The 26,713-nt window shown below is 44.2% G+C and overlaps 1 protein-coding gene across 4 annotated transcripts in view; it reads right to left on the bottom strand.

Annotated features, from left to right (window-relative positions):
* Window positions 1-509: 509 nt before the first annotated feature.
* Window positions 510-26,713, bottom strand: part of DUSP14 (dual specificity phosphatase 14) — a 26,815-nt gene continuing 611 nt past the window's right edge. Inside the window, exons 1-3 of one of the 4 annotated variants that reach the window (XM_047708333.1) lie at window positions 26,460-26,593; window positions 4,190-4,278; window positions 510-1,833 (exon numbers count right to left, since the gene is read on the bottom strand). In XM_047708333.1, coding sequence (XP_047564289.1) covers window positions 1,146-1,742 — 597 coding nt within the window. In that variant the 5' untranslated portion in view covers window positions 1,743-1,833; window positions 4,190-4,278; window positions 26,460-26,593 and the 3' untranslated portion in view covers window positions 510-1,145. Of the gene's footprint in view, window positions 1,834-4,189; window positions 4,279-24,796; window positions 24,821-26,459; window positions 26,594-26,713 lie in introns of those variants that run through there. The other 3 variants (XM_047708335.1, XM_047708334.1, XM_047708336.1) reach the window with 3 other exon arrangements.

Below are 26,713 nucleotides of genomic sequence, written 5' to 3'. Positions count from 1 at the left end.
AGCGTGGAATAGGGGCAAACCGAGTAAAGGGCCACCAAGTCCCTGACGAGGTATGTTGTCATATTTATTAGGAGCAGTGAACTGGGTGTCATTTTTAAATTACAACAAAGGAAGCCACTGTTATTTGCTTAGCACTTGAGGTTTGGCTTAGGGCATTTTGTGTTCGTTAAGAGTCCAGCAGAGGCACAGCTTTTGTTCGGCAAGGTCTTTGATGGAGGACTCACGGCTTTGGTGCATTCCAGTTACCGAGAGACCACTGAAAATGGTACGTTTTATCAGAGTGTACACTCTATGCTGTTTTGCCACTGTTCTGGCACTGTGAAGGGTATTAATAATCTGTCCATCTGTAGAGAGGTCAAACATTGACAGTTCAGCTGGGAGATCTAGCTTAAGTAGCATTCATAGTTGTCACAGGAACCGTATTTTAATGTAGTGGAGAGCAACTTTCTTCCAGCATCAACACACACATACACATACACACCCTGACATTCTTAGTAAAAATTCTAATATGTTATGCAGATATATTTATTAAAAATAATGCTAATATAGTCCTGGGGCACAATGATTCCAAGAGAGTGTTTGCAGATTTCATTATAATTACTTAACAACTAGATAATAAAGGTTTAGCTTTTTAACTTAACAGAGTCACTAAATAATAGGAAAGGAAAGAGTAGGGCTAATCCAGTAGAGACTGAAGCTGGTATCAATCCTCCCTAAGCATTTGTTTGGTCGGCAGCCTTGGGCAAAGCTGGTCTCTAGAAGGTTAATCAGGACCCAAAGTGATTTTTGCACTGAGCTCCTCCCGCACCTGCCATGAGGCCTAAAGGCATGGGATTCTGAATACAGCAGAACCAAACAGTTTATTCAACTGTTCAAATTGTTAAAAATGATTAAAAGCCAGTTAAAGATTTTCATAAACACTATTCCAAAATGTTGGTTTTAAAAATGTTACTAGCAATGTATGCATTCCCCTTATGTTCTTCCCCTCCCGCCCTATCTTTTAAAATAAACGAACACCCAGTGTAAAAAACACTTTAGGGAGAACCAAAAGTCAATCATTTGAAAAGAAGGTGAAAAGGGGAACAGATGGTGTGTAGCAGATGCTGGTACTGCTCAAGGGGCTGCTGATGCAGGCTTTGGTGGCATTATAGCCCCCAGTAAGGCATCAGGTGTCGGGACTCTTTCTCATAAACGTCTGGAACTATGCCATAAGGCGTCTGTACCATTTTAACTGTCGACTTCCCAAAGAGCTGGCGCTCGTAGTCTATCAGCTGCCTCCAGAAACCTACGTTGGGTCTGATGACAGGCCTGCGGGCCTTCACCCAGTTGTAGGCCTCCAGCAGGCACACACTGTGGCATTTCATCAGGTAAGCAATGCAGAGAGTGGCCGAGCGGCTCACCCCTGCGGCACAGTGCACCAGCGTGGCCCCGTGCTTCCTGCTCACGCTGTGGATCTTGTCGGCCACCGTGTCAAAGTACAGTCCAATGGGGGCATGAGGCATGTCGGCCAGAGGCACTTTAACATACTCAAACTGGGGCCAGTTGAAGTTGGGGATCTCGATGGTAGCATTAACGATGCAGGTGATGCCACGAGCCTGAAGGAGGTGCCGGTTGGAGGCCACACTGCCTCTGCCCAGGAAGAGAGAGGAGGTAATTTGAGCGATGCCTCCTACGTCGCCCTCAGAAATCATCCGAGGGGCCATGAGAGTCCGTGGAAGTGTGCTGTGACCTCTGGAGCTCATGAAGATGCCAGCGATCACACTTGCATCGTTGGAAGCAAGACCAGAGGGTTGAGTTTTCCTCCACCAAGGAATCCGAATCACCTTCTCCTTCCTGAAAAACACAGGGATCTGTCAGTCAGTACTTTTAATGCTCCCGATTCTGGACTCATCACGGCCCTCTCTAGTTTTATGGAAGGGGAAAGTAAAAGGATTAGAAATGCTTCATTTCTATAATAGAGTTCTTTCAAGGATGTAAACGAAATCATTTTCTATTGATTAACAAGAAGAGTAACCTGAGACTTCAACATATAAAATCAATGTTAAAACTTAGTTCCCTATTAAAAAAAGCAGGGGTGTAAATGGAAATAGTCATTCTATTTTAGAGATAATTCTAAACTCAGAAACATGCCCAACTGGTTCCTGAACAACAATGTTGCAGGGCCTTGCTCTTATTGAAGGGGGAGTGTGCTCCTTGGTAATTAGGAAGAAATCAGAAAAGCTGATCGCTTCTAGAGCCATGTTCTTTCATATACCTGTTGGCTACTTCAATAGCTATGATCACTACGTTTTCCTAAACCTAATTCTAGACATAGAGATCTTACAAAGGTATAAAAATGATACCAGATTAGGTAACATATTCAAGGAGCTGCCTTTATAAACTGAAAAGATAGTGAATTCAGAATGAGTTAGAGAAAAGCTAAGAAATACGATCACCTTAGCCCTTTATTTTTTTAAGATTTTATTTATTTGAGAGAAATCACAAGCAGGCAGAGAGAGAGGAGGAAGCAGACTCCCTTCTGAGCAGGGAGCCCGATGTGGGGCTTGATCCCAGGACCCTGATATCATGTCCTGAGCCATCCAGGTGCCCAGCCCTTTATTATTTAAAAAAAAAAAAAAAATAGCTAAGGGGTGCCTAAAGGGCTCAGTTGAGCATCTGACTCTTGGTTTTGGCTCAGATTGTGATCTCAGGATCCTAAGACTGAGCTCTGCTTCAAGCTCTGTGCTTGGTGTGGAGCCTACTTAAGATTCTACCTCTAGGGGCGCCTGGGTGGCTCAGTGGGTTAAAGCCTCTGCCTTCGGCTCAGGTCGTGGTCCCAGGGTCCTGGGATCGAGCGGGGAGCCTGCTTCCTCCTCTCTCTCTCTGCCTGCCTCTCTGCCTACTTGTGATCTCTGTCAAATAAATAAAATCTTAAAAAAAAAAAAAAAGATTCTACCTCTACACACTGCCCCCTCCACTGGCCCCATACTCTCATGCTCTGCAATACATCATTCATAAATCAGTCAATTGATAAATAGTAATGTGCTGTGGCATTTCCATGGCAATAATCCCAGGTACTTTGAAGGTCATGATCTTACATTAGTCTACTGGGCACCTGGCTGGCTCAATCAGTAGAGCATGTGAGTCTTGATCTCAGGGTTGTGAGTTTGAACCCCACAATGGCTGCAGAGATTAATTTTTTTTTAAAGACTTTATTTATTTATTTGTCAGAGAGAGAGAGGAAGAACACAGGCAGAGCAGCAGGCAGAGGCAGAGAGAGAAGCAGGCTCCCCACTGAGCAAGGAGCCCGATGCGGGACTCGATCCCAGGACCCTGGGATCATGACCTGAGCCGAAGGCAGAGGCTTTACCAACTGAGCCACCCAGGCGTCCCCAGAGATTAATTTTTTAAAAAATATATTAGTCTTGGGGCGCCTGGGTGGCGCAGTGGGTTAAGCCGCTGCCTTCAGCTCAGGTCATGATCTCAGAGTCCTGGGATCGAGCCCCGCATCGGGCTCTCTGCTCAGCAGGGAGCCTGCTTCCTCCTCTCTCTCTGCCTGCCTCTCTGCCTGCTTGTGATCTCTCTGTCAAATAAAAAAATAAAATCTTTAAAAAAAAAAAAAAATATATATATATATATATATATATATATTAGTCTAGGGGCACCTGGATGGCGCAGTCAAGCATCTGCTTTCAGTTCAAGTCATGATCCCAGGGTCTCCTGTTTAGCAAGAAGCCTACTTCTCCCTCTGCCCCTCCCTCCACTCATACATACATGCTCTTGCTAATAAAATCTAATAAATCTAATTTACTTTATTAATAAATAATAAAATCTTTAAAAATACATTAGTCTAAGTTCATGAGCATTTTAGTTAACCTGGGTGTGGTTAAACGAAACCATTACCTTCCTCATGAAATTCTCAGTTCAGGACAAATTCCATTAGCTTCAGATGCATGTTGGAATTAAAATTCAATTTAATATTTGAAGATCTATCTTTAATAATGTCTATATAGGACACCAGTAACAAAATAGAAAATACTGGTTTCCTGAGATTTTAGACCAATCACTTCCTCACACTGTTGCACAGTCTGGGCCTGCTGGGCAATGTGGTCCTTCCCACCCAGGGTGCCGTAGGGGCCCCCTAAATGACTGCAGTTGGACAAGAACACCCTCAGTGCCACAGACAAAGGTGGTGCAGGAGCCAACTCACTTGTGAGGAATCTGGTTACTCCGCAGTCCTGGGTCAGGATCTGGAAAGTCCTAATTGGGAGTGCTGATCACAGTGGCTACAAATCAGATCTGCAGAAAGACAAGGAGGCAACAATGTGGGCAATCAGGAAATTCTAAAGCATTCCTCCTGGGTTTTATTACTAAACTGCATTTGACTGGAATAAAACTAGCAAGTGGAAAGCAGGCTAACTAAAGAATGTGCCAGTAAGCAGTATCAACCTGAGTCTCATCTTTGTGTTAACTCATAGTGTAACAACTCTAAGTACAGTTCTGGCCATAAGAAAGACACATTTTTCAAAGGAAATGCAGTAAGACACTGCTCACAGAGCCCGAGAAGGATGCAGAACAAGCTAGAGTGTCTTCCAGGTGCCCTCAGTCCACCCAGCAGGGTGGACGGCCCTGCAGCAGGACAGATGGCTCAGGAGGCTCAGCGGCCAGACACAGGGGGAGCTCCACGGGCGCCAACTACCAGAGCGGCGGCGGACGGCACTCAGGGAGTGCATCCTCCTTCCACACGGGATCTCTTAGCTTTTTGTTTATGTAAGCGTCCGAAAATGTGTTCCTCCCCTACCCACCCCTCCGCTTCTCCCAGGTAACCATCACACTCAAACACACAGATTTTTTACAGGCCTGGTGAGACGTGACTGACGTAGGAGCTCATACACCACCTGACCAAACGTCCGTCTTGATGAGTGTTGAATTATGCGCATGCGCTCGACACACAGTGACTCGACATGATAAATCTATCCCTCCCCACCTCCGGATTTCCTCATGCTCCTTTAATTCATCCCTCCCTCACCTTCTAGCCCCACTGCCAAGCAACCATTGATGTTCTGTCATATTTTTACATTTCCTAGACTTTCTACATCGGAATCCTCACATAGGAATTTGGTTTGGGCCCGGCTCTCACTGAGCATAATTATTCTGACACTGCCCTGTGCTGCTGCACACAGCCACTAGTCGGCTCCTTTTCGTTGCTGAGTACTACTCCCTGGCCCACATCCACCACGGGTTATTCACTTCCTGATGGAAATCGGGCTGCTTGTAGTTTAAGGCCATTACTGGGAAAGCTGATGCATAACATGACGGAAAGCATTCATGTATAGTATCTGTGTGGACACACACCTTCCTTTCTCTTGGTTAAATACCTAGGAGTGGAAGGGCTGGATCCTAGGGCATGTTCATATTTAACATTTATTAAAAGCTTTAAAAATAGTTCTAGTATGGGGCCTGAGGGGCAGGCTTCGAACTAAACACACAGGGATGTAAGCATCCACTGCAGTCCTCTCCAGAAAGCCAGTATTTCCCAGAGTGGAGCTTCCCCATGTGTCTGTGCCCTGGTTTTGGTGGCTGCCACCCAGGGCCCACCCACTGACTGTCAGCCCTGGGGGTCAGCAAGGCTGGTGTCCCAGGGCACATGAGACTAACAAATGAAGAGACTGTTCTCACTGGCTACCACCCCAAGGGCACTGCACAGCCAGCCAACTGAAACAGACCTTTTCTGTGAAAAAGACTACTGCTTGTCCTGGAGCTTTAGCATCAGGGGCACGCTTCTGCCTTGGCACACGTCTGGGGGCCCACTTAGGTTCACTCCAGGGACCAAAGCCAGGGGATGCCATCTTTGTGCTTTCCCTCTGTCCCACTCCAAGTCTCCAGTAGCTCCTGGAAAGGAAATTGTGCACCCATCTGGTATCCTGATTTTTACGACTGCTGCCCAGGAGACACCTCTAGATGACCAGGCTCTGCTGGCCAATGAGACTCACACTTGCAGCCCCACAGGACTGTTTATGTGCATATGTTAAAAGCTGCTAAGTGAGATCCTCACTGACAGGCCTTGTCACATGTGAAACAACTGGAAGCCATTAAAAATAGGCTGCTTGGACAGTCACAAAGTTTCTAGAGAAAACCAAAACAAAGGCAGTACTGAACAATAAGGTTCATCTTCTACCTGAGGCCACTCCTTCAAGACTGGGAGAGGTGGCTGTTTTGTCTAATGCACAGAAACCAACACCAAGTAGAGGAAGATGAAGAAACAGAAAAACGTGTTCCAAATGAAAGAGCAAGATAAAATCTCAGAAGTCCTTAAACGGAGATAAGTGATTTACCTGAGGAGTTCAAAATAATGGTCATAAAGATGCTCACTGAACTTGGGAGAAGGGTGAATACAGTGAGAGCTTCAACAGATAGAAAATATAAGAAAGTACCAAAGAAATCAGAGAGCTAAAGAACACACTAACTGAACTGAAAAATCAACTAGAGGGTTTCAGCAAAACTACCTGACACAATAAAAGAACAACAGAACAACAAAAGAATAACGTGAAGACAGCTTAAGGTACTTACGGGACATCAAAAGGACCAACATTCACATTAAAGAGGTCCCAGGAGGAGAGGAGAAAGGATGGCTGAAAGCTTCCCTAACCTGGCTGGCAAAGGAAACAGACACCCAGGGAAGCTCAGAGAGTTCCAAATAAGATGAACCTGAAGGGACCCACACTAAAACACATCATAATTAAACTGTTAAAATGTTAAAAGACAAAGAGAGACTCTTGGAAGCAGCAAGAGAAAAATAACTTGTTACGTACAAGGGAACCCTCCCTCCCCCACATAAAACTACCCGATTTTTGAGGAGTGACTCTGCAGGCCCACAGGGAGCGGCACAACATATTCAAGGCAGTGAAAGAAAACACTTCGAAGAACACTCCACCCAGCAAAGCCATCATGCAGGAGTGAAGGAGAAAGAGTTTTAAACTACAGGAGTTCATCAGCACTAAACTGGCCTTGCAAAAAATGTTAAAGGCATTTCTTGAAGCTGAAAAGAAAGGGTGCTAATTAGTAACAGGAAAACACACAAAAGGATAATCTCACTGGTTAAAGTAAATATAGTCAAATTTAGAATATAAAAAGGTGATAGATTAATCACTTATAAAGCTACCAGAGGGATGCCTGGTGGCCCAATTAAGGGGGTGTCTTCAGCTCAGGTCAGGATCCCAGGGTCCTGGGATAGAGTCCTGCATTGGGCTCCTTGCTCAGCAGGGAGTCTGCTTCTCTCTCCCCCCATGCCCTTACCCCTGCTCGTGCTCTGACAAATAAAATCTTTTTTTTTTTTTTTTAAGATTTTATTTATTTGACAGAGAAAGACACAGCAAGAGAGGGAACACAAGCAGGGGGAATAGGAGAGGGAGAGGCAGGCTCCCTGCTGAGCCTGGAGCCTGATGTGGGGCTCAATCCCAGGATCGTGGGATCATGACCCGAGCAGAAGGCAGATGCTTAATGACTGAGCCACCCAGGTGCCCCGACAACTAAAATCTTAAAAGGCAGAAGTAATAAAAATAACTATAACTACAATAACTAGTCAAGGGATATACAAGACAAAAAGATGTAAAATAGGATATCAAAAGGGCACCTGCGTGGCTTAATCCATTAAGCACATGACTCTTGGTCTCAGCTCAGGTCATGGTCTCAAGGTTTTGAGATCAAGCTCTGAGTTGGACTCCACACTCATTAGGGAGTATGCTTCTCCTCTCCCCCTCACCACACTCACACATGCACTCTCTAAAAAGTAACTTAATAGGGCGCCTGGATGGCTTGCTCAGTTAAGTGTCTGCTTTTGCTTCAGGTTACGATCAAGCCCTGAATCTGGTTCCCTGCTCAGTGGGGAGCCTGATTCTTCCTCTCCTTCTGCCCTCCCTCCCCTGCCCCCACTCTACTTACTCCCTCTCAAATAAATAAAATCTTAAAAAAATGGGACATCAGAAACAAAATCAGGGATGTATGTAAAACTATAGAGCTTTAGAATATATTCAAACTTAGGTTACCAACTTAAAATAGATTCTTATAGGGCGCCTGGGTGGCTCAGTGGGTTGGGGCGCTGCCTTCGGCTCAGGTCATGATCTCGGAGTCCTGGGATCGAGTCCCGCATCGGGCTCTCTGCTCAGCAGGGAGCCTGCTTCCTCCTGTCTCTCTGCCTGCCTCTCTGCCTGCTTGTGATCTCTCTCTGTCAAATAAATAAATAAAATCTTTAAAAAAAAAAAAAGATTCTTATAACTTGTTACATGTAAACCTCAAGGTAACCACAAAGCAAAAGCCTACAATAGGTACACAGAAGATAAAGGAATCTAAGCGTACCACAAAATCAAATCACAGAGCAAGAGAAGAAAGCAAGAGGAATTACAAAACTGCCAGAAAACAATGAAAAAATGGCAATAAGTATGTACCTATCACTAATTACTTTAAATGTAAATGGACTAAATGCTTCGAACTAACAATAAAATGGCTGAATGAAAGAAGACCCATCTATATGTTGCCTACAAGAGACTCACTTCAGATGTAAGGACACACGCAGACCGAAAGTGATGGTACAGAGGAAGATATTACATGTAAATGGAAACCAGAAGAAAGCTGGAGTAACTATATTTACATCAGACAAAAAAGACTTTAAAATGAAGACTAATAAGAGACAAGGCAGGCATGACATAACGATAAATGGCTCAATTTAACAAGAGGATATAACATTTGCAAATAATTATGAGCCAAACAGGTGCCTGGCTGGCTCAGTCGGCAGAGTGACTCTTGATCTCAGGGTAGTGAGTTCAAGCCCCACGCTGGTGTAGAGATTACTTAAAAATATTTTTACACGGTGACTAGGTGGATCAGTATGTCAAGCTGCTGCCTTCGGCTCAGGTCATGATCCCAGGGTCTTGGGATGGAGCCCTGCATTGTGGGGGCGGGCAGGGGGGGGGGGGTCCTTACCCAGCAGGGAGCCTCCTTCTCCCTCTCCCTGACGCCCGTCCTGCTTGTACTCTGTGTCAAATATGTAAATAAAATCTTTTAATAAACAAAACTTTTTAAAAAAATTATGCACCCAGCATCAGGGCACCTAAATATATAAAGCAATATTAACAGACCTAAAGGAAGAAATAGAGAGCGATACAGTAATAATAGGGGACTTTAACACCAGCAATGGAAAGATCATCCAAGTCAGAAAATCAATAAGGAAACATCGGTCTTAAACAACACCTTAGACCAGATGGACTTAACATACAAAACATTCCATCTAGAAGCAAGAGAATACATATTCTCAAGCGTACATGGAACATTCTCCAGGACAGATTATAAGGCCACAAAACAAGTCTTAATAAATTTAAGAAGACTGAGGTGATACCTGAAGTTAGATACCTAGCATCTTTTCCAACCATAGTGGTATGAAACCAGAAATCAATTACAGGAAGAAAACTGGAAAATTAACAAGTATGTGGAGGTTAAACAATATGCTACTGAACAACCAGTGACTCAGAGAAGAAATCAAAAACTACCTTGAGACAAAGGAAAATGGAAATAGAGTATACCAAAACTCACGGGATGCAGCAAGAGTGGTTCTGAGAAGGAAAGCTACAATCATAAATGTCTACAACAAGAATCAAGAAAGCTCTCAAGGGGCGCCTGGGTGGCTGAGTCGTTAAGCATCTGCCTTTGGCTCAGGTCATGATTCCAGCGTCCTGGGATCGAGCCCCACATCGGGCTCCCTGCTTGGCGGGAAGCCTGCTTCTCCCTCTCCCACTCCCCCTGCTTGTGTTCCCTCTCCCACTGTGTCTCTGTCAAATAAATAAAATCTTACAAAAAAAAAAAAAAAAGCCTCTCAAAGGATTTAACTTTAAACCTTAAGGAAATAGAAAAAGAAACAAATGAAGCAAAGTTAGAAGGAAGGAGATAACAAAGGTCAAAGTAAAAATAAATAAAATAGAGACTAAAAACACACTAGGAAAGATCAATGAAACTAGGAGTTGGTTCTCTGAAAAGATAAAATTGACAACCTTTGGCTAGGCTTACCAAGGGAAAAAAAAGGACTCAAATTAATAAAAGCAGAAATGCAAGAAGAGAAGTCATGACCAATACCACAAAGAAATACCAAGGATAAGAGACTACTATAAACAATTATATACCAACAAATGTGACAAAAGAAATGGACAAATTCCTAGAAACATACAATCTGCCAAGAATGAATCATGAAGAAATAGAACAGACCAACAACTAGTAAGAACACTGCATCAGAAATCAAAAACCTTCCAACAAACAAAAATCCAGGACCACTCAGCTTCACTGGTGAATTCTACCAGACATTTAAAGAAGAATTAATACTACCTTTCTAAAGTCTTCAAGAACATAAAAAAGGAGGGAACACTTCCAAACTCATTTCACACGGTCAGGATTCTGTTGATACTAAAACCAGACAAGGACACAAGAAAATTACAGGTCAGTATCCCTGATGAACATTACGCAAAAATCCTCAACAAAACATTAGCAAATTCGACAATACATCAAAAGATGCATACATTACAATCAAGTGGGATTTGTTCCAGGGATGCAGGAATGGTTCAACATCTTTAAAGAATTTTTTTTCTTTTTTTTTAAAGATTTTTTTTTATTTATTTGACAGACAGATCACAAGTAGGCAGAGAGGCAGGCAGAGAGAGAGAGGAGGAGGAGGCAGGCTCCCAGTGAGCAGAAAGCCCGATGCGGGACTCGATCCCAGGACCCCAAGATTACAACCCGAGCCGAAGGCAGAGGCTTTAACCACTGAGCCACCCAGGCGCCCCAGTTCAACATCTTTAAATCAGTGCATTACACCACAGTGAGATATCACTGTATACCTGTTACAACAACTGTTACAAAAAGACAAGAAATAACAACAACTGTTGGCAAGACTGTGGAGAAAAAGAAACCCCCCTGCACTGCTGGCAGCAATGGAAACTGGTGCAGCCGCTGCTGAAAAGAATATGGAGGTTGCTCAAGAAATTAAAAATAGAACTACCAGGGGTGCCTGGCTGGCTCAGTTGGTAGTACATGTAACTTTTGATCTTGGAGTCAGGAGTTCAAGCCCCACACTGAGGGTAGAGATTACTGAAAACAAAACAAAACCCTACCACCATATGATCCAGCAATGCACAGCCCTGTACTTATCTGAAGAAAACAAAAACACTAACTTGAAAAAAAAAATGCACCCCCATGTTCACTGCCAAAACATGGAAACACCTAAGGGCCACTGATAGATGGAACAGATAAGAAAATGTGCATATAAACACAATGGAATGTTATTCAGTCATAAAGAAAATCTTACATTGAGATAACATGAACAGATCTTGAGGGCATTTTTCTAAGTGAAATAAGTCAGAGAGAAAAAGACAAAAATATTCTATCAGTTATGTGTGGAATCTAAAAAGAAAATGAAAATGAGCTCACCAATACAGAGAACAAACTGGCAGTTGCCAGAGGTGGTGGAGCGGGCACTAAAAGGGCAAACGAGGTCAAAAGACACAAACTTACAGTCGTAAAATAAATCACAGGGATGTAATGTACAAGTTAATATTACTGTATTGCATATCTGAAAGCTGCTAAGAAAATATATTAGAAGTTCTCATTACAAAAAACATTGGTAATTATATAGTGATGGATATTACTGGACTTATTGTGATGATCATTTCGTGTTAATGTAAGTATCAGATCATTATGTTGTATACCTGAAACATGTTATACATCAACTACACCTCAATAAAAAAATAAATGAAACAGTAATAGCTTCATAATGCAGTGGTTCTCAAACTTTAGCATGCATCAGAGTCTTGTTAAAACAAATTTCTGAACCACACCCTAAGAGTTTCAGAGCGGAACTCAAGAACTGGCATTTCTGAGGTGATGCTGCCAGAGGACACACTTTGAGAATCACTGAAGAGGTCGATGCTAGGGTGAGCCACCAGTTCCCTGCTTCAAGACTGAGGCACTCAGAGTCCTCCCCAGAGTCGGCCCTTGTCTGAGGGGTGCTGCCTCACCCAAGGCTAGAGCCTTCTCTGGGGACCTGCATCGGACAGCTGCACACCACAGTATCTAGGTGAAATCGCACCAGGAAGAGGAAGAGGAAGCGGTCACCTAAGGAGATGTGTGCAGATGTGTGTGTTAGATGGAAGTGGAAATGGGCAGAACTTATAGAGGAGAACATCCGGTCCTGCCGCAGAGCACAGTCTCATGCCACTTCCAAGTCTTTCCCTGGCACAATCCTAGTGATTTTAAAAGCAAAGTCACTGATAGGGGTGCCTGGGTGGCTCAGTGGGTTAAAGCCTCTGCCTTTAGCTCAGGTCATGATCTCAGGGTCCTGGGATCGAGCCCCGCATCGGGCTCTCTGCTCAGCAGGGAGCCTGCTTCCCTCCCTCTCTCTGCCTGCCTCTCTGCCTACTTGTGATCTCTCTCTGTCAGATAAATAAAGTCTTAAAAAAAAAAAAAAAAGGCAAAGTCACTGATAAACACAAAATTGGGCTCTCAAACTGCTGGTGAGAACTCCCTCCTTACTGGAAAATCTGGAAGATGCTGATCAAATTTCTAACCAGGTTGGGATGCCTGCGTGGCTCAGTTGGTTAAGCAGCTGCCTTCGGCTCGGGTCATGATCCCGGTATCCTGGGACCGAGTCCCACATCGGGCTCCTTGCTTGGAGGGGAGCCTGCTTCTCCCTCTGCCTCTGCCTGCCACTCTGTCTGCCTGTGCTCACTCTCGCTCCTCTCTGACAAATAAATAAATAAAATCTTAAAAAAAAAAAAAAAAAGAAATTTCCAACCAGGTTATTGAGTCACTGTCTAACTAATAGTATAACTCAGCCTTGTGGTCTCCCAAATTATCTTTCTGTCTGGGAGGCCACTTGCCCTCCTGAGGTGAAGGTCCCAAACTCATTGGTCTTTGAAGCCGAAGTGTCTTCATCAGGGGTGACTAACGGATGGCCCGGAAGCCTAACTTACTCTGCTAACTCTCCTCTGTTGGGCAGTGATAAGGTACTTGGTACTGCAGAGAAAACAGACTGTGAGTCCTCAGGGCAGAATCCAAGTGAGACAGACATGATGCTCCCTCCCTGCTGCTGCTAGTCAGTCTCGTGCCAACAATCCTGCTGCAAATTGTCGGAGCTGGCTCCGCGGCTTCGAACTACAGCGTCTGCCAGAGAGCACGCAGAGGGCACAGATATTAGCGATGCTCCTCTGACAAACACTCCTGACCCCTTTTACAGATCAGAAACTATAAGGTTCAGAAAGAGTGAGATGATTTCCACTCAGAGAAGATCTGTGACAGAACCAGAAAAAGACCCAAGGTGTCTGGGCTCCTAGCTCAAGCCCACACGCTGCTTTTCAGCATGACTGTGGGGACTGGCTGTGTCCTCACTGCCTGCCTTGCGGCACTGTGACACCAGCAGCCAGCACCTTCAGTGCGGGAAAGGGCTCTTCAATCTGCCAAGAAACATGGGGCTGAATGCTGCTTAAAGAAAAGCCCAAATGGGCTCAGCTACTCAGTTTCTCCTGTCGCCCAGAATAGGGAAATATTGCCACAGACCTGTATACCATCCAGGACACAGGCCCCCCTAAGAGCAGAGGGACCTCAGCAAGGGGTGGTTCCACGGTAGGCACAAGAAGCCCTAGTGTGCTCCAGTGCCAGGACCAGGAGATTCTGATCATAAAGAAGGAAAGAATACATGTGTATGACCTCCCAGGTGCATCAAATCGTCTTAGTCAATGTGTACTAGAGGACAGAAGAGGGGACTGTATTAGCGGAGTAAAAGACTGAGGCATGTTTGAGGGCTCCAAGACAGCAAAGTACTCTCTGAGTGAACTTGCCACTCCCAGGGCAGCACATGTGTCTCCGAGATGACCAGAGGCAGCGCCAAGGAAAGTTCATGTCGCTGTCCATGGTGGTCAACTCAGTTCTTCCAAGCTGCTCTGGCAGCTGCATTTACTACTTGGAGGGAAAAACACTTTCCTGGCCAGGAGAATGGAGATGGGATGGGGTGGGCTGCAAGACAAAAAGGAGGAGCTGGCCTAAACCAACCCCAGAGAGGTACTTTTTTCCCCCAAGTTCTAAGAAACATCTTGCAGATGATGAAAGTGCTAAGGAAAAATGCAGGATTAGTGTCCGTCCAGGTGGCCCGTAATCTCGATGCAGAAGCTGGTAACACATGACTGCTCCCTGCACTGCAGAAGCCCTGGGATGTGGACACCGGCTTTGAGTTAGCACTGGCATCCGTACGGGAGCAGCCTTGGAACTGCTAGCTGGTGTCACGATGCCCTCAGAGCATCCATCCCAGTGCCATGGAGGCTAGTTTTCTTTTTTTTTTAATCATAGCAAATGACCACTAAAAATAGACAGTTTGAAACTGAAATTCTACCTACTGCTTTCTCTCTTCTCACACTGAATATGCAGAAAATGGCCATAACGATGCTAGACATGACCGTGTAAAATGACCTAAATTATTTTTAGCTGTAGCAATTTCAGAAGGACACAGTATATACTTGAGGCCTACACTGTTATTTTTTTAATACCTGAAAAGCCTATATAATCACATTTTCTCTTCCCGTTAAATAAGGTTTTTCTTAAGAACTAGATAAAGTCACCCTTTTTAAAATAGAAGCATGTTAGGGGCGCCTGGATGGCTCAGTGGGTTAAAATAGAAGCATGTTAGCCTACATTGCCATAAATAAATGATACTTTTCTCATTAATTTTCATTATTAAATCAGAAATATGTTCCATTGGGGAAAAAATTAAAACACTCTTAAAAATAAAACTCATAGGGACACCTGAGTGGCTCAGTCAGTTGGGCATCTGCCTTCAGCTCGGGTTGGGATCTCAGGGTCCTGGGATCGAGTCCCAGGGCTCCTTGCTCAGCAGGGAGTCTGTTTCACCTTCTACCTCTACCTGCAGCTCCCCCTGCTTATGCCCTCTCTCTCTGAACAAATAAAATCTTAAAAAAAAAAATTCAAACAAATGTTGAGTTATATTTGTATTAAAATGAAAAGATGCAAATTGTTCTTGCTTTTCTGGAAAGCTTTAAAATTTGGCTAAAACACCTCAACATCTTACTTCTGTAGGAGGGGTTGTTGTTGCTTTTCCCACCACATAAGTGAACTGATATGAAGAGGTCCTGGGATGAGGATAAACACACATAATACAAATAAAGCTAAGGACAGAGTCACCATTCTGGTCTGGCCACAGATATTCCACATGGTGACACACAACATGCTGTACAGCAACTGCCTGTGTAGTTGTGACCGGACTGGTCCTCAGTGTCCTCATGTGCACCACCATCCCATCAGCTGAGCCTAACAAAGTACAGTCATTTTAAGACTAACGAGCTGTGGGATGAAGAACACCTCACAGTCCAAAGAATGACACGGGCAGTCCACCTGATGAGAGCAAGGAACAAAGTATGGCCCTATGGTGACATATATAGAAGCATAGACTTCAACAAGTTTACTTCCATATAATAAGTTCAGAGATTCCCATGTTGGAAATAGAATGAGTAGAATACTGAGAAGAGACTGTTAATAACTCTAAAAGGTGAAAGCACATATTTATTTGGGTATCAGGGGGTAATCTGTTCATATCTGGAACTGTATTTTTTAATTTGGTCCTCACCCACCTAGGTACTAAAACTACTGGCCACTCATTCACACAACAGTCTTCACTGAGTTCATGCCATGTGTTCAACACTACTCTAAGTGATGTGGGGATTGTGGGAAAAGGTCTTCGCCACAAATGACCACAATATCTCCCATCCCACTTGACCTTACAATGTGACCAACTCCACCAAAGAGTACAGCAGAAATAATGCTTCTGAGGCTAGATTATAAACATGTCACACACTTCTACCTTGCTGTCTTGGGACTTACTCTTAGAGCCCGGCTGCTATGCTGTGAGGAAGTTCAACAGAGTTACCATGGGGTGAGGTCAGATGCAGGTGCTCCAGAGAGCAGCCCAGCTGAGGCCCCAGTGGGTAGCCAGGATCAACTACAAAATATGTGAGTAAAGACAAATAGATGATTCTAGCTCCCAGCCATCAAGTCACCTACAGTCTTTGACTGTCCCACCACTGGCCCCAGACATTGTGGAGCAAAGACAAGTTGTCCCCACTACATTAGGTCCAAATTCCTGACCTCTACAGGAATCTGTGAGCAAAATAAAAATGGTTATTTTTACACCACTGAGTTTGGAATGGTGTGCTATGCAGTAATAGCTAGAACAGGGCTCTAAAGGTAGAACATAAACCATCACCCTGTGCTAGCATTTTATCACCCTAAATTGATAACAAGATACACTATACAAAAGCTGAATAACAAATAACAATGGGAGATCGACTAACATTAAGTGACTCAAATGAGTGGTGCAAACAGTGGGTACATTAGCAATTCAGAGAAAGCACAGGCTAGAAGCAAAGTAAAACAGTCAATGGGGCTGAAAAACAGAGCTGTCTGTTTCTCAGGGAGGAGTCTCATAGATGATACTATCATGCTTTTTCTCCAGTGCATTTAAAACATACTGCCATTTATGGGAGGCTCAGTCAATTAACTGTCTGTCTTCAGCTCAGGTCATGGGATTGAGCCCCTTGTGGGACTCCCTGCGGGGAGTCTATTTCTCTCTCTTCCTCTGCCATGCCCCCTCTGCAAATAAATAAATAAATAAATAAATAAAATCTTTATTAAAAATTTTTAAATAATAAATGTCTCAAATAAATAAAATCTTTATTAAAAATTTTTAAGGGCAAAAAAAATTTTTTTTTAAAAAGTCATACTGTAGGGGTGCCTGGGTGGCTCAGTAGGTTAAAGCCTCTGCCTTCGGCTCGGGTCATGATCCCAGGGTCCTGGGATCGAGCCCCGCATCGGGCTCTCTGCCCAGCAGGGAGCCTGCTTCCCATCCTCTCTCTCTCTGCCTGCCTCTCTGCCTGCTTGTGATCTCTGTCAAATAAATAAAATCTTTAAAAAAAAAAAAAAAAAAAGACATACTGTCATTCTTGACATTCAAGAGCTTTCTGACTTTCAGATTCCAAATAGAGAACACAAACCGTTTTCTATAACCCCTCACTACTCCCAGTGTGATCCAAGACGCAGCAGCATCAACCCGGAGCTTGAAAGAAATGCATTATCTCGGGCCCCATCCCAGACCTATGGAATAGGATTCCACAGTGAACAACATTGCAGGAAAGTGGAGAAGCATCGCTATCAATTAGCCTTGTTCTGTCCCACTGGACTTGCTGGAAAAAACAAAAACAAAAACAAAAACTCGAGTGCCTATTTTGCTGAAGCTCCATGAGCACACTCAGCCTCACGTGGATCAGTACTGCTCTGCTGTCATGGTCCCAGGATGAGCAATCAGAGGTAACAGAGGTGAAGAGGCCTTCCCAGTCTCTACATAGAAAAAAAAGTAGGAACCCCACTGGGACCAGAACCCCTTTTCCATGAGTTGTACATTTGTTGATTAGTCATACAATCTGACCACGACAGGTCAACTCATCGAAAAACTACCAAAATGTCCCCATTTCATTGAGGAAGAAAACAAAAATTGCAAAGAAAAGAAATTAAGGCACACAAGGTCAATCTCATTGTGCTTTATCTATAATGGGGATAGGAATCTAAAAACTCCTAAACTGCTATGTGGTATGAGATGGTCTTAGGGAATGAAAAATCTGATAAGCCTAAACCAAGAAAATGCTGGCAAAATCCCACAATCACATTTGAATTTGTTTGGTGACAACTAAAAACCAATTTGTGCCAGAGCCTATGTAAATACTTCAAAATCTTCAAGGAGTGGTAAAAATTAAATATGAATCATAGATTCTTGGTTAAGCAGTGAACTTTGATTTATATAGGTCAGAACATCAAGAGGCGGAGTACTTTAAAAACCACACACAACAATTAAACCCAAAATAGATAAAAAATGTGCCTCAAAACTGCCAAAGTCACTACCACCCTCTGAGAGGCAAGACTATGAAATCTCAGAAAATGCAGATTTTTTAAATAAATGAGATCTCTTAAAAGTTCGTTATGACTTTATAAATTCCTTTTTGTCTTCCTTAAAGTTCAGAGGACTAAGAGCTCAACAGTGATTAGCTGACAACCTTCAATCGCTTACTCTACTGTCTGCGCGCGTCCACACCCATAAACCCCAGTGAGCCTCAACCTTCTCCTACAAGGATTTCTGTATCATACCCATGACCCAATTCCACATTTTTGGTGATTTCATAGCAAAGTAACTTCATTTATAAAGTATTGATAAATTAATTTCCCATTTGTCTTTATAAATCAAAAACATCTAATTACCCATGAAAGTTTCTGAGCAGAGTAAGATAACCAGGTGAGTCTCCTGAATTAACTAGAAAGAGGGACCCTGACGAAGCTCCGTGCCCTTTCCCTGCTGGGACAGCAGCCCTACCATGCTCTGAGGCCAACTGGGCGCCTGGGCCCCCCAAAGCAAAGGGAGGAATCAAGTTTTTAACTAAATGGCAGTGCAAAGGCAGAGATTCCTGAAGTTATTCCCTTGTCTTTCACTGTCTCCTGAAGAAATAGTCTAATACAATAAGACAATACACATAATTCTTTATGACAATTCTTTATGTTACTATATTAGCATAATTTATACAGATTGTATCACTGTTACTCACATGCTGTGAGAAAATGTGGTCGTAGCCAGCAAACCTCACTCTACCCTGGTACACATCAGGGGCTGGCAAACCACGGTAGGCACACATGTCTAGCCCGCCACGTGTTTTCATACAGCCCATGAGCTTGGAATGGCTAAAAATTAAATCACAAGAACAGTACACTTCATGGCATATAAAAACTGTATGGAATTAAAATGACAGTGTTCCTGAACGAAGCTCTATTGTAACACACAGCTGCATTCACTGGTTACACATTAATGATGGCTACTTTCTTGCTGTGAAGGTAGTTAAGTAGTCCCGGCAGAAACTGTTTGGCCCCAGAGCCTAAAATATTTACTACCTGGCCCTTTACAGAAAACATATGGTTGAAATTATGTTCCAAAGCCATCATCCTATGGCAAAGGAATATTTTCAAAGTGTGGACCTAATAACCACTGCATGAGAATCACACGAGCTGCTGGTTAAGATGCACATTCCTAGGGGCGCCTGGGTGGCTCAGTGGGTTAAGCCTCTGCCTTCGGCTCAGGTCATGATCTCAGGGTCCTGGGATCGAGCCCCGCATCGGGCTCTCTGCTCAGCGGGGAGCCCTGCTTCCTCCTCTCTCTCTACCTGCCTCTCTGCCTACTTGTGATCTCTCTCTGTCAAATAAATAAATAAAATCTTTAAAAAAAAAAAAAAGATGCACATTCCTAGGCCCCACCTCGGACCTAATAATCAGGATTTCCGGGGACAAAGGCCCAAGAATTTATATTTCTAGCAAGCATCTCTGCAAAAGGAATTTAAAATAATATTAAGGGGCACCTGGACAGCTAAGATAGTTAAGTGTCCGACTCTTGATTTCAGCTCAGGTCTTGATCTCAGGGTCCTGAGTTCAAGTCACATGCTGGGCATGGGGCCTACTTTAAAAAATAAGATTAAGCTACTGTGGAAAAGATAAATATTATTTACTGTAATTTGTAGGAGAATAAGTGAAAAACTCCACAAATATACATTTTTAAAAATTATTTTTAAACAAAATAATACAGTAGTTTCTTAGACTTAAGACATAATCCAGTACTGGGGCACCTGCATGGCTCAGTCAGTTAGGCATCCGACTCTTGATCTCAGCTTAAGTCTTGATCTCAGGATTGTGAGTTCAAGCCCCATACTGGGCTCCATTTAAAAAAAAAAAAAAAGCAAACAAACAAACAAAAAGACATAAACCAGGAATGGGTTAAGCCTCTGCCTTTGGGTCAGGTCATGGTCTCAGGGTCCTCGCACTGAGCCCCGCATCGGGCTCTCTGCTTGGCGAGGAGCCTGCTTCCCCCTCTCTGCCTGCCCCTTTGCCTACTTGTGATCTCTGTCAAATAAATAAAATCTTTAAAAAAAATAAGACATAATCCAATATGAAAACAAGTTTCACTTAATTTACATTTTGGATCATCTTTATCTGAAAGTTTAAACCAGGTATTTGAAACTCTGTAAAACATTAAATACTTCTGTTTTTAGCAAGAATCATGTGAAATGATGTACGACCTCTAACCCTGGAAGAGTTCCATCCCCTAAATACAACATATTTATATAACAGTGCAAATTAAAGGCTATTAAAGATTTGTGTCCTTCTGACATTCATCAAAAATGCACAATAAACAGATATTTAAATAAATCAAGTGGGCTGGAGAGAAACCTATCAAATTCATGAGGCATGGTTGTCTCAGTAGGGAAGGAAGGGGAGGGGCCCAAGGAAGATTCAACTTTATAATCCTCACCCTGCTTTTTTTAAATAAAAGAGAGAAAGTATCACCAGTTTGGGGTGGTAATGATAAAAATTTGTTCTTTGTAACTTACTTCTTTTTAAAGATTTTATTTATTTATTTGACAGAGATAGAGCAGAGGGAGAGGGAGAAGCAGGCTCTCTATCAAGCAGAGAGCCCGATGCAGGGCTCGACCCCAGGACTCTGGGATCATGACCCGAGCCGAAGACAGAGGCTTAATCCACTGAGCCACCCAGGCGCCCCTGTTCTTTGTAATTTCCTATGTGACTGCAATTTATTTATTTATTCATTTATTATTATTTTTTAGAGACAGAAAGAGAGAGGGAGGGAGAAAGAGCACGAGCAGGGGAAGAGGGGGAGGGAGAGAGAATCTCAAGCAGGCTCCATGCCTAGCATGGAGCCCAGCATGGGGCTCAATATCACAACCCTGTGATCATGACCTGAGCCGAAATCAAGAGTTGGACACTTAACAGACTAAATCACCCAGGCAGCGCCCCAGTATATGATTGAAATTTCTAAAAATAAAAATTATTTGGAATAGAAGAAAATTAACTACAACAAATGGCTGTCAACACAAACGCCCCCTCCAGGCTCTGGCCTGCACCTGCTCCTCACATGGGAGCCAGACTCACAGCTGATTTGGTAAGAGAACTTGGCAAGGACACCAGAGCAGCACAAGAGCTAAATGAGTGAAATTCTTAATTATAAATTTTGATTTCAAATTTGTGTGTAACTTGCAATGCTGACAGTCCTCTCCTGGATTTTATTTTTACCAGTAGTACTTCCTCAAAACTTCAAGCAAGCTCACCTCATGGGTGTCTCTCTTCAGTGGAGGAAGACTGGTGCTTCACGTGCTCTTATCTGCCACAAAAATGTTTACCAGTTCAACAGAAGCAGCATGCTCCACCTAGAGAGTCCTCTGTGTTACCCACACGCTCAAAGAACTAAAGAGTCAAGAAGACCCGCTGCCCTAGGCTTTTGATACTGAAACTATTCTGGGACAGAGACAGAAGTTAAGACCAGCAGTTGCATGTGAATTTCAAAAGGGCCTCTTTGTCCACAGAGACTTCGAGAAGACAGGGGGAAAAGCTGGCCAAACTGTCAGTGCCATAGTAGAGGTGGCTAAAACTGGGTCAGTGCTAAGAGCGAGGACGGCAAGTGGCAAGGTGGGAGGGCCGTGGGCGTATGTGACATTGTGTGGCCAGTATGGCCACGACCTCAGCACCCACACTTTGCCCCCTTCCTGGTAACAGGTGGAATACGGAGCTCTTCCACCAACTACTACTGCCCACCACAAGGGATACCAGAGAACACAAATACGACTTCTCCCTGCAATCACTCAGATTAAGAGGCTCTGATCCTCCTTTTGATCCTTTCTTTAAACTTTTAATTTATATATACGTAGGTTTTAAAGTTATGACTATTTTAGAGAATCTGAAGAAAACTTTAACATAAAAGTGAGAAAGTACTCATGATTTATGGAAAGCCGGAAAACAGAGCATATAACCATTTTCTAGGATGCCTTACAGAAGAAATTAAAAAAGAACTACAAATCTCACATTCTTTGGATTATTCTTCCTTTACCCCTCCAACTAAGAAAAGGGATAGCCCTGAGGGTATTTTCTAAACCTACAGAACTGCAGAACATTCTACCACAAGGATAGAAGCAAACTGTTAGCAAATAATACCAGGCACTGTAGGTACTCAGCCAATACCTGTCCTGACATAACCTCGCCACCTCTGCCTCTCCTATCTCCCTTCCCTCTCTCCCCTCCTCCCACCTGTCTCTCCCCGCACACACTCCATACACACCTAGCTTTAAATCCAGCTACAACACCACACACAGGCAATTAAAGTTAACCTGGCAACTGCCTCCTCAAAAGCAGAAATTCTGTTTCAAACCCAGTTTTAACTCCCTCTACTATGGTACACTAAGGAAAATTGGGGGGAAAGTATGTTTTAAAGATTGTAAAAGAGTACTTTATTCCCATAGCGAAGAAGCTGTGGTTCCTTTGGAAAAGCCAGGGAAAGAGGAGCCTTCTTGGTCTGTGCTCAGCGCCTCCTCAAGGACCCGCACGTGCACACAGGTGTTCTCGGAGGGTCCTCCGAGGGTCCTCTAACAAGGATTGGCCTGGGTTCCTGTACACAGCACACACTCAAATTTGCACTGCCGGCCTACACATTCAGGGCTGGGCACACGGCAGGCATTCACCAGCACAACACAAATCACCACATCAAGGCATCAAGCGGCCCCAGAAGTAGGATTCACCCAAAACCTTTAAGAGGCTTTAGGTAGGGGCATCTGGCTGGAAGACTGCGCAGCTCTTGATGCTGGCGTGAGTACATGCCTGATGCTGGGGGTAAAGATTACTAAAAAAGAAAAAAAAAAAAAAGCTTTGAAAAAAAAATCCTCCCCCCCCCAAAAAAAATCCTTTAAAAAAAATAAGACTTCTAGGTAACTAGACACTTTTATTCTTCACTTTGCATATTTAAATTTTCCTATAACTACACATTTGTTTGAAAAAAAAAAAAAAGAATTTTTCTTGAATATTTGTCAACCCAATAGAGTGGAAAACCATCTCTGCCCTTTGGGTAGTATGTTGGTCCAACCCATACAATTAAACCTGTAAGTATATATAAATACACTGGTACATAAAGGCCCAGGGATCAGACCACTTCATTCATTCACACTGTGGTTATCCAAACATACTGTGATATCCAAACATACTATGGTTCAACAACAAATACAGTGGATTATAAATTCAAGGCTGACACCACGGGAGGAATGTAAATTGGTACCAACCACTCTGGAAATGAGGCATCAGCTAGTAAAGCTGTAGATAAACACACCTGTAGGCCCTGTTCTTAACTGCCCCAGACCAGAAACGACCCAGCTATCCATCAGCAGATGATGGGTAATTTGTGCTAGGTTCATACAAGAACGAACTAATTACAGTCACAAATAACAACATGAATGAATCTTTAAAAAATACCGTGCTGCAAGAATTTTAAAAAACTGTGTGTATGTATATACATTCCTATATACACACATGTATACACACACACTTATACGTTGTTGACTCCCCCCCAAAAAAGTATTTAAAAGGATACCTACTTTGATTCCATGTGCATAAAGGTGAAAACAGACAAAATGAAACTTGTTTAGATATTAATATTTAGGGGGAAAACCAGGGATAAGAAAAGAAGCGATTTCCACAAAAATGAAGCTAGGTTACTTCTGGGGTGAGAGGAGAGGCTGTCCTTGGAAAAGTATGTTAGGAAGGTGCTTCTTGTTATATGCTTTCCTGTGTGTTACAATTCACAATAAAGAAGTAAGTAAAATGTTGACGTCCAGGAATTCAGAACCATTACAGTTCTGGCCAATGTGGGGAAAGAACACTTCCTCTCTAAATGTCACTATTAGCTTATCAGTTTCATCAGTTTTCAGGGACCTTATCTGCCTTCCCTGCCAATATTCAACACTGGGCCTTCAGCATGGCAAAAGTCCTCTAATACATAAACTCTTGATGTGAATTCTGTTTGAACTCACGTGTCTCCTAAAAGTACTGATTTGAACTGCGCCCACATTAACACTTCCCTGTTTCTCACAGCAGCTTTCATAAATAAAGCTACTACCTTAAATGCTCACCCTGTAAGTTTATACCCAGGTGCTGTTGCTTTAGCAACTCTCCCTGCCTTCTGCTCCCACTTATGCTTCCTTATAAGATGAAGACACTAGTAGTCCTAGATATTTTTTTAAATGGAAAAGTTTTCATTTTTAACCGAGAGTAACGCCTAGGATCTTAATGATTGAAGTGCTCTGAGGCTGTTTAAGAAGGGGTCATTTGCCCATCATCTTGAGAAATACTACTATGCAACAGAGGTAATGAACCTTTACAACCAGCTGTACTTAAAACGCATGCTACCTGTTCTAAACAGAAGCCAAATCTCTACGAACAGGACTGGTTAATTTTATAATTAATTTCAATTAAAAAATCACTTTGTGCAGACATTATAAAAATGCTTAGAAAAGTCTAAGAGGATACACACGAATCGATAAAGATACACACAGCAGTTACTTTTGGAAAAGAAAGTAAAAAGAAGGCTTTAACATTATCTGTAAAGTTCTAAGTTTTACAGAGAATTATTAATGAGCATTTTCAATCCACCCAAATCCCAAATACAAAGGAATTCCCCAAACACACATTCCTCTCTAAAGACCATCATTTAAAAATGTTAAGGTTTTTAAAAAAAAAAAAAGTTAAGGTTTTCATGCTAAAGTTTTAAGGGACTTCCTGGATTTATACACCTGACCAGTATATTTTATATGAATACACATTTATGCTGTTCTATTAGGGAATATTACAGAAATCATACCTGTATTCAACCAATATGAAAGATTTCAGATGAGAACTCAGCACAGACACGTTTGACACTGACGTTAAAACGACTTGGAATGAAGGAAACCGTCTCCTGTTTTATGGGGGAAAGCCAAAAATATCAAGCAACTACCTTCTCCTCCCCCAAGCGTCAGAAGATGAGTCAGAGCTGGAGGCAGGAATAGGGCCCATGTGTCAAGCCGCCTGTGCAGGGCGCCTTCCTACCTCCACCCAACAACCCTCTTCCCCCACCCAGGGTCAGGGTCCCTGCCTCAGCCTGTCCCTGACGTGAATTCTCAGGTGTCCCTAGGAAAGAAGAGACAGTTATTCATTCCGGGGGCACCTCATTCTCTGCATTTCTAAAGGGAGCCCAAGAATGGGTGCCTTTATGGGTCCACAACAACTAACAATCACCAAATGCAGCTCAAGGGAGTGGAGCTTCCAGACACACACACACAACTTTGCAAAGAAGACAGCACCTTTGTTCCCCTCATTTTAAACAACAGGAAACATGGAGGGAGCAGCTGTGACTTGTCCAGAATCACTTAACTTTGTGACAGAGCTGACAGTCTCAAGCACAGGGCTGCTGACACCTGGCCCCAGCCTCTTTGACTTTTAACTGATCTGTACCACCTCAGGGAAGATGTTCCAACATTCCATTTTACTTCTGTAAATGTAAGGAATCAGGACCTGGTTCTTTGCCCCTGTTTTTACATCTGTAAAACGGGACGGCAATGCTCTCTGGCTACCCCTCCTATAAAACTACAAAGAACGGCTAGGTAACACTTGCCAAATGCCTTGAGGTCCTGCTGGATGAAAAGTACAAGGTAGTTTGTTTGTTTCTTTTTTAATCCCTAGACAGTAAAACTGCAACTGTAAGTCACTCCTCCTTCCCTTGCCTCTGGGACGCCCAGTTACCATAACACTGGCTGGTACCAATGGCAACATCTACCTAAATAAAATATAGTTATACAATCCACTAAGGCAGCTCCAGCAGGCGACTCCTCTCACACACAACTCAACTTGCTTTGAAGCGAGGGTACTTAGGAGAAATAGAGAGACACGTTAGCACTGTGCACCCCAATCTACCACCGCAGAGAAACACTCAAGTTGAATACTTGGCATTGCTGAAAGTCAAGTTGCTTCTATCAATGCACCAGAAATCTATGAAAGATGCAAAGGGCCGCCGACAGCTCGAGAGGCTCGGAGCTAGTGGATGAGGACGGCCGGCGAGGAGGTGGAGAGACCGTGGCGCGGCCGGAGTGCAGAGGGTCAGGAAGAAGGAGGAGGGGAGGGGAGGGGAGGGGAGCCCACAGGACGCCGGCCAAGGAGCCCAAGGGCCCGTACGCGGGGCCGGAACGTCGGTCGCACCAGGGCGCAGTCGGGGGGCGCGCACCCACAGCCGGCGAGGCGGGGGGTCGGGCGGCGAGGAGGGGGCGCTGCGGAGTGCCCCGGGCCTCGCCCCACCCGGCCGCCCAGAGGATGCGAGAACCTCCGGAGAGCAGGTGTGGGGGCCGGCATAAAGTTTCCAGAGACGAGGGTCGCGCGGGGCCCCGGCCGCCGGGTCCCGCCAGTGTCCCCCCCCCCAGAGTCGCGTCAGAGCCAAGTCCCGCCCGCTCCGCCCCCCGCCCAGGTCCTCGCCGCGGCCCGCGGCCCCCTACCGGCTCGGCCCCGCGGCGGCTGGCACTCCGTCCTCCTGCGCGGCTCCCAGCTTCTGCGGGCTGCCCGCCGCGCGTGCCCCTCCTTCTCCCCCCGCCCGCGCCCGGGGCGGGCCGCGCGCACGCTCCCTGCGCCCCACCGCCCTCTCCCGAGCGGGGGGCGGGCCGCTCGGGGCGGGGGAGGGGCTTCCGCGCAAGAGGAGCGCTGCGCTGGGGGGGGGAGCTGGCGGGGGACGCGCGGAGCGACGGGCGTAGCG

This window comes from Lutra lutra, chromosome 16 (assembly GCF_902655055.1).
Source record: "Lutra lutra chromosome 16, mLutLut1.2, whole genome shotgun sequence".
Classification (NCBI taxonomy): domain Eukaryota; kingdom Metazoa; phylum Chordata; class Mammalia; order Carnivora; family Mustelidae; genus Lutra; species Lutra lutra.
This window is presented reverse-complemented; position numbering and strand designations above follow the sequence as displayed.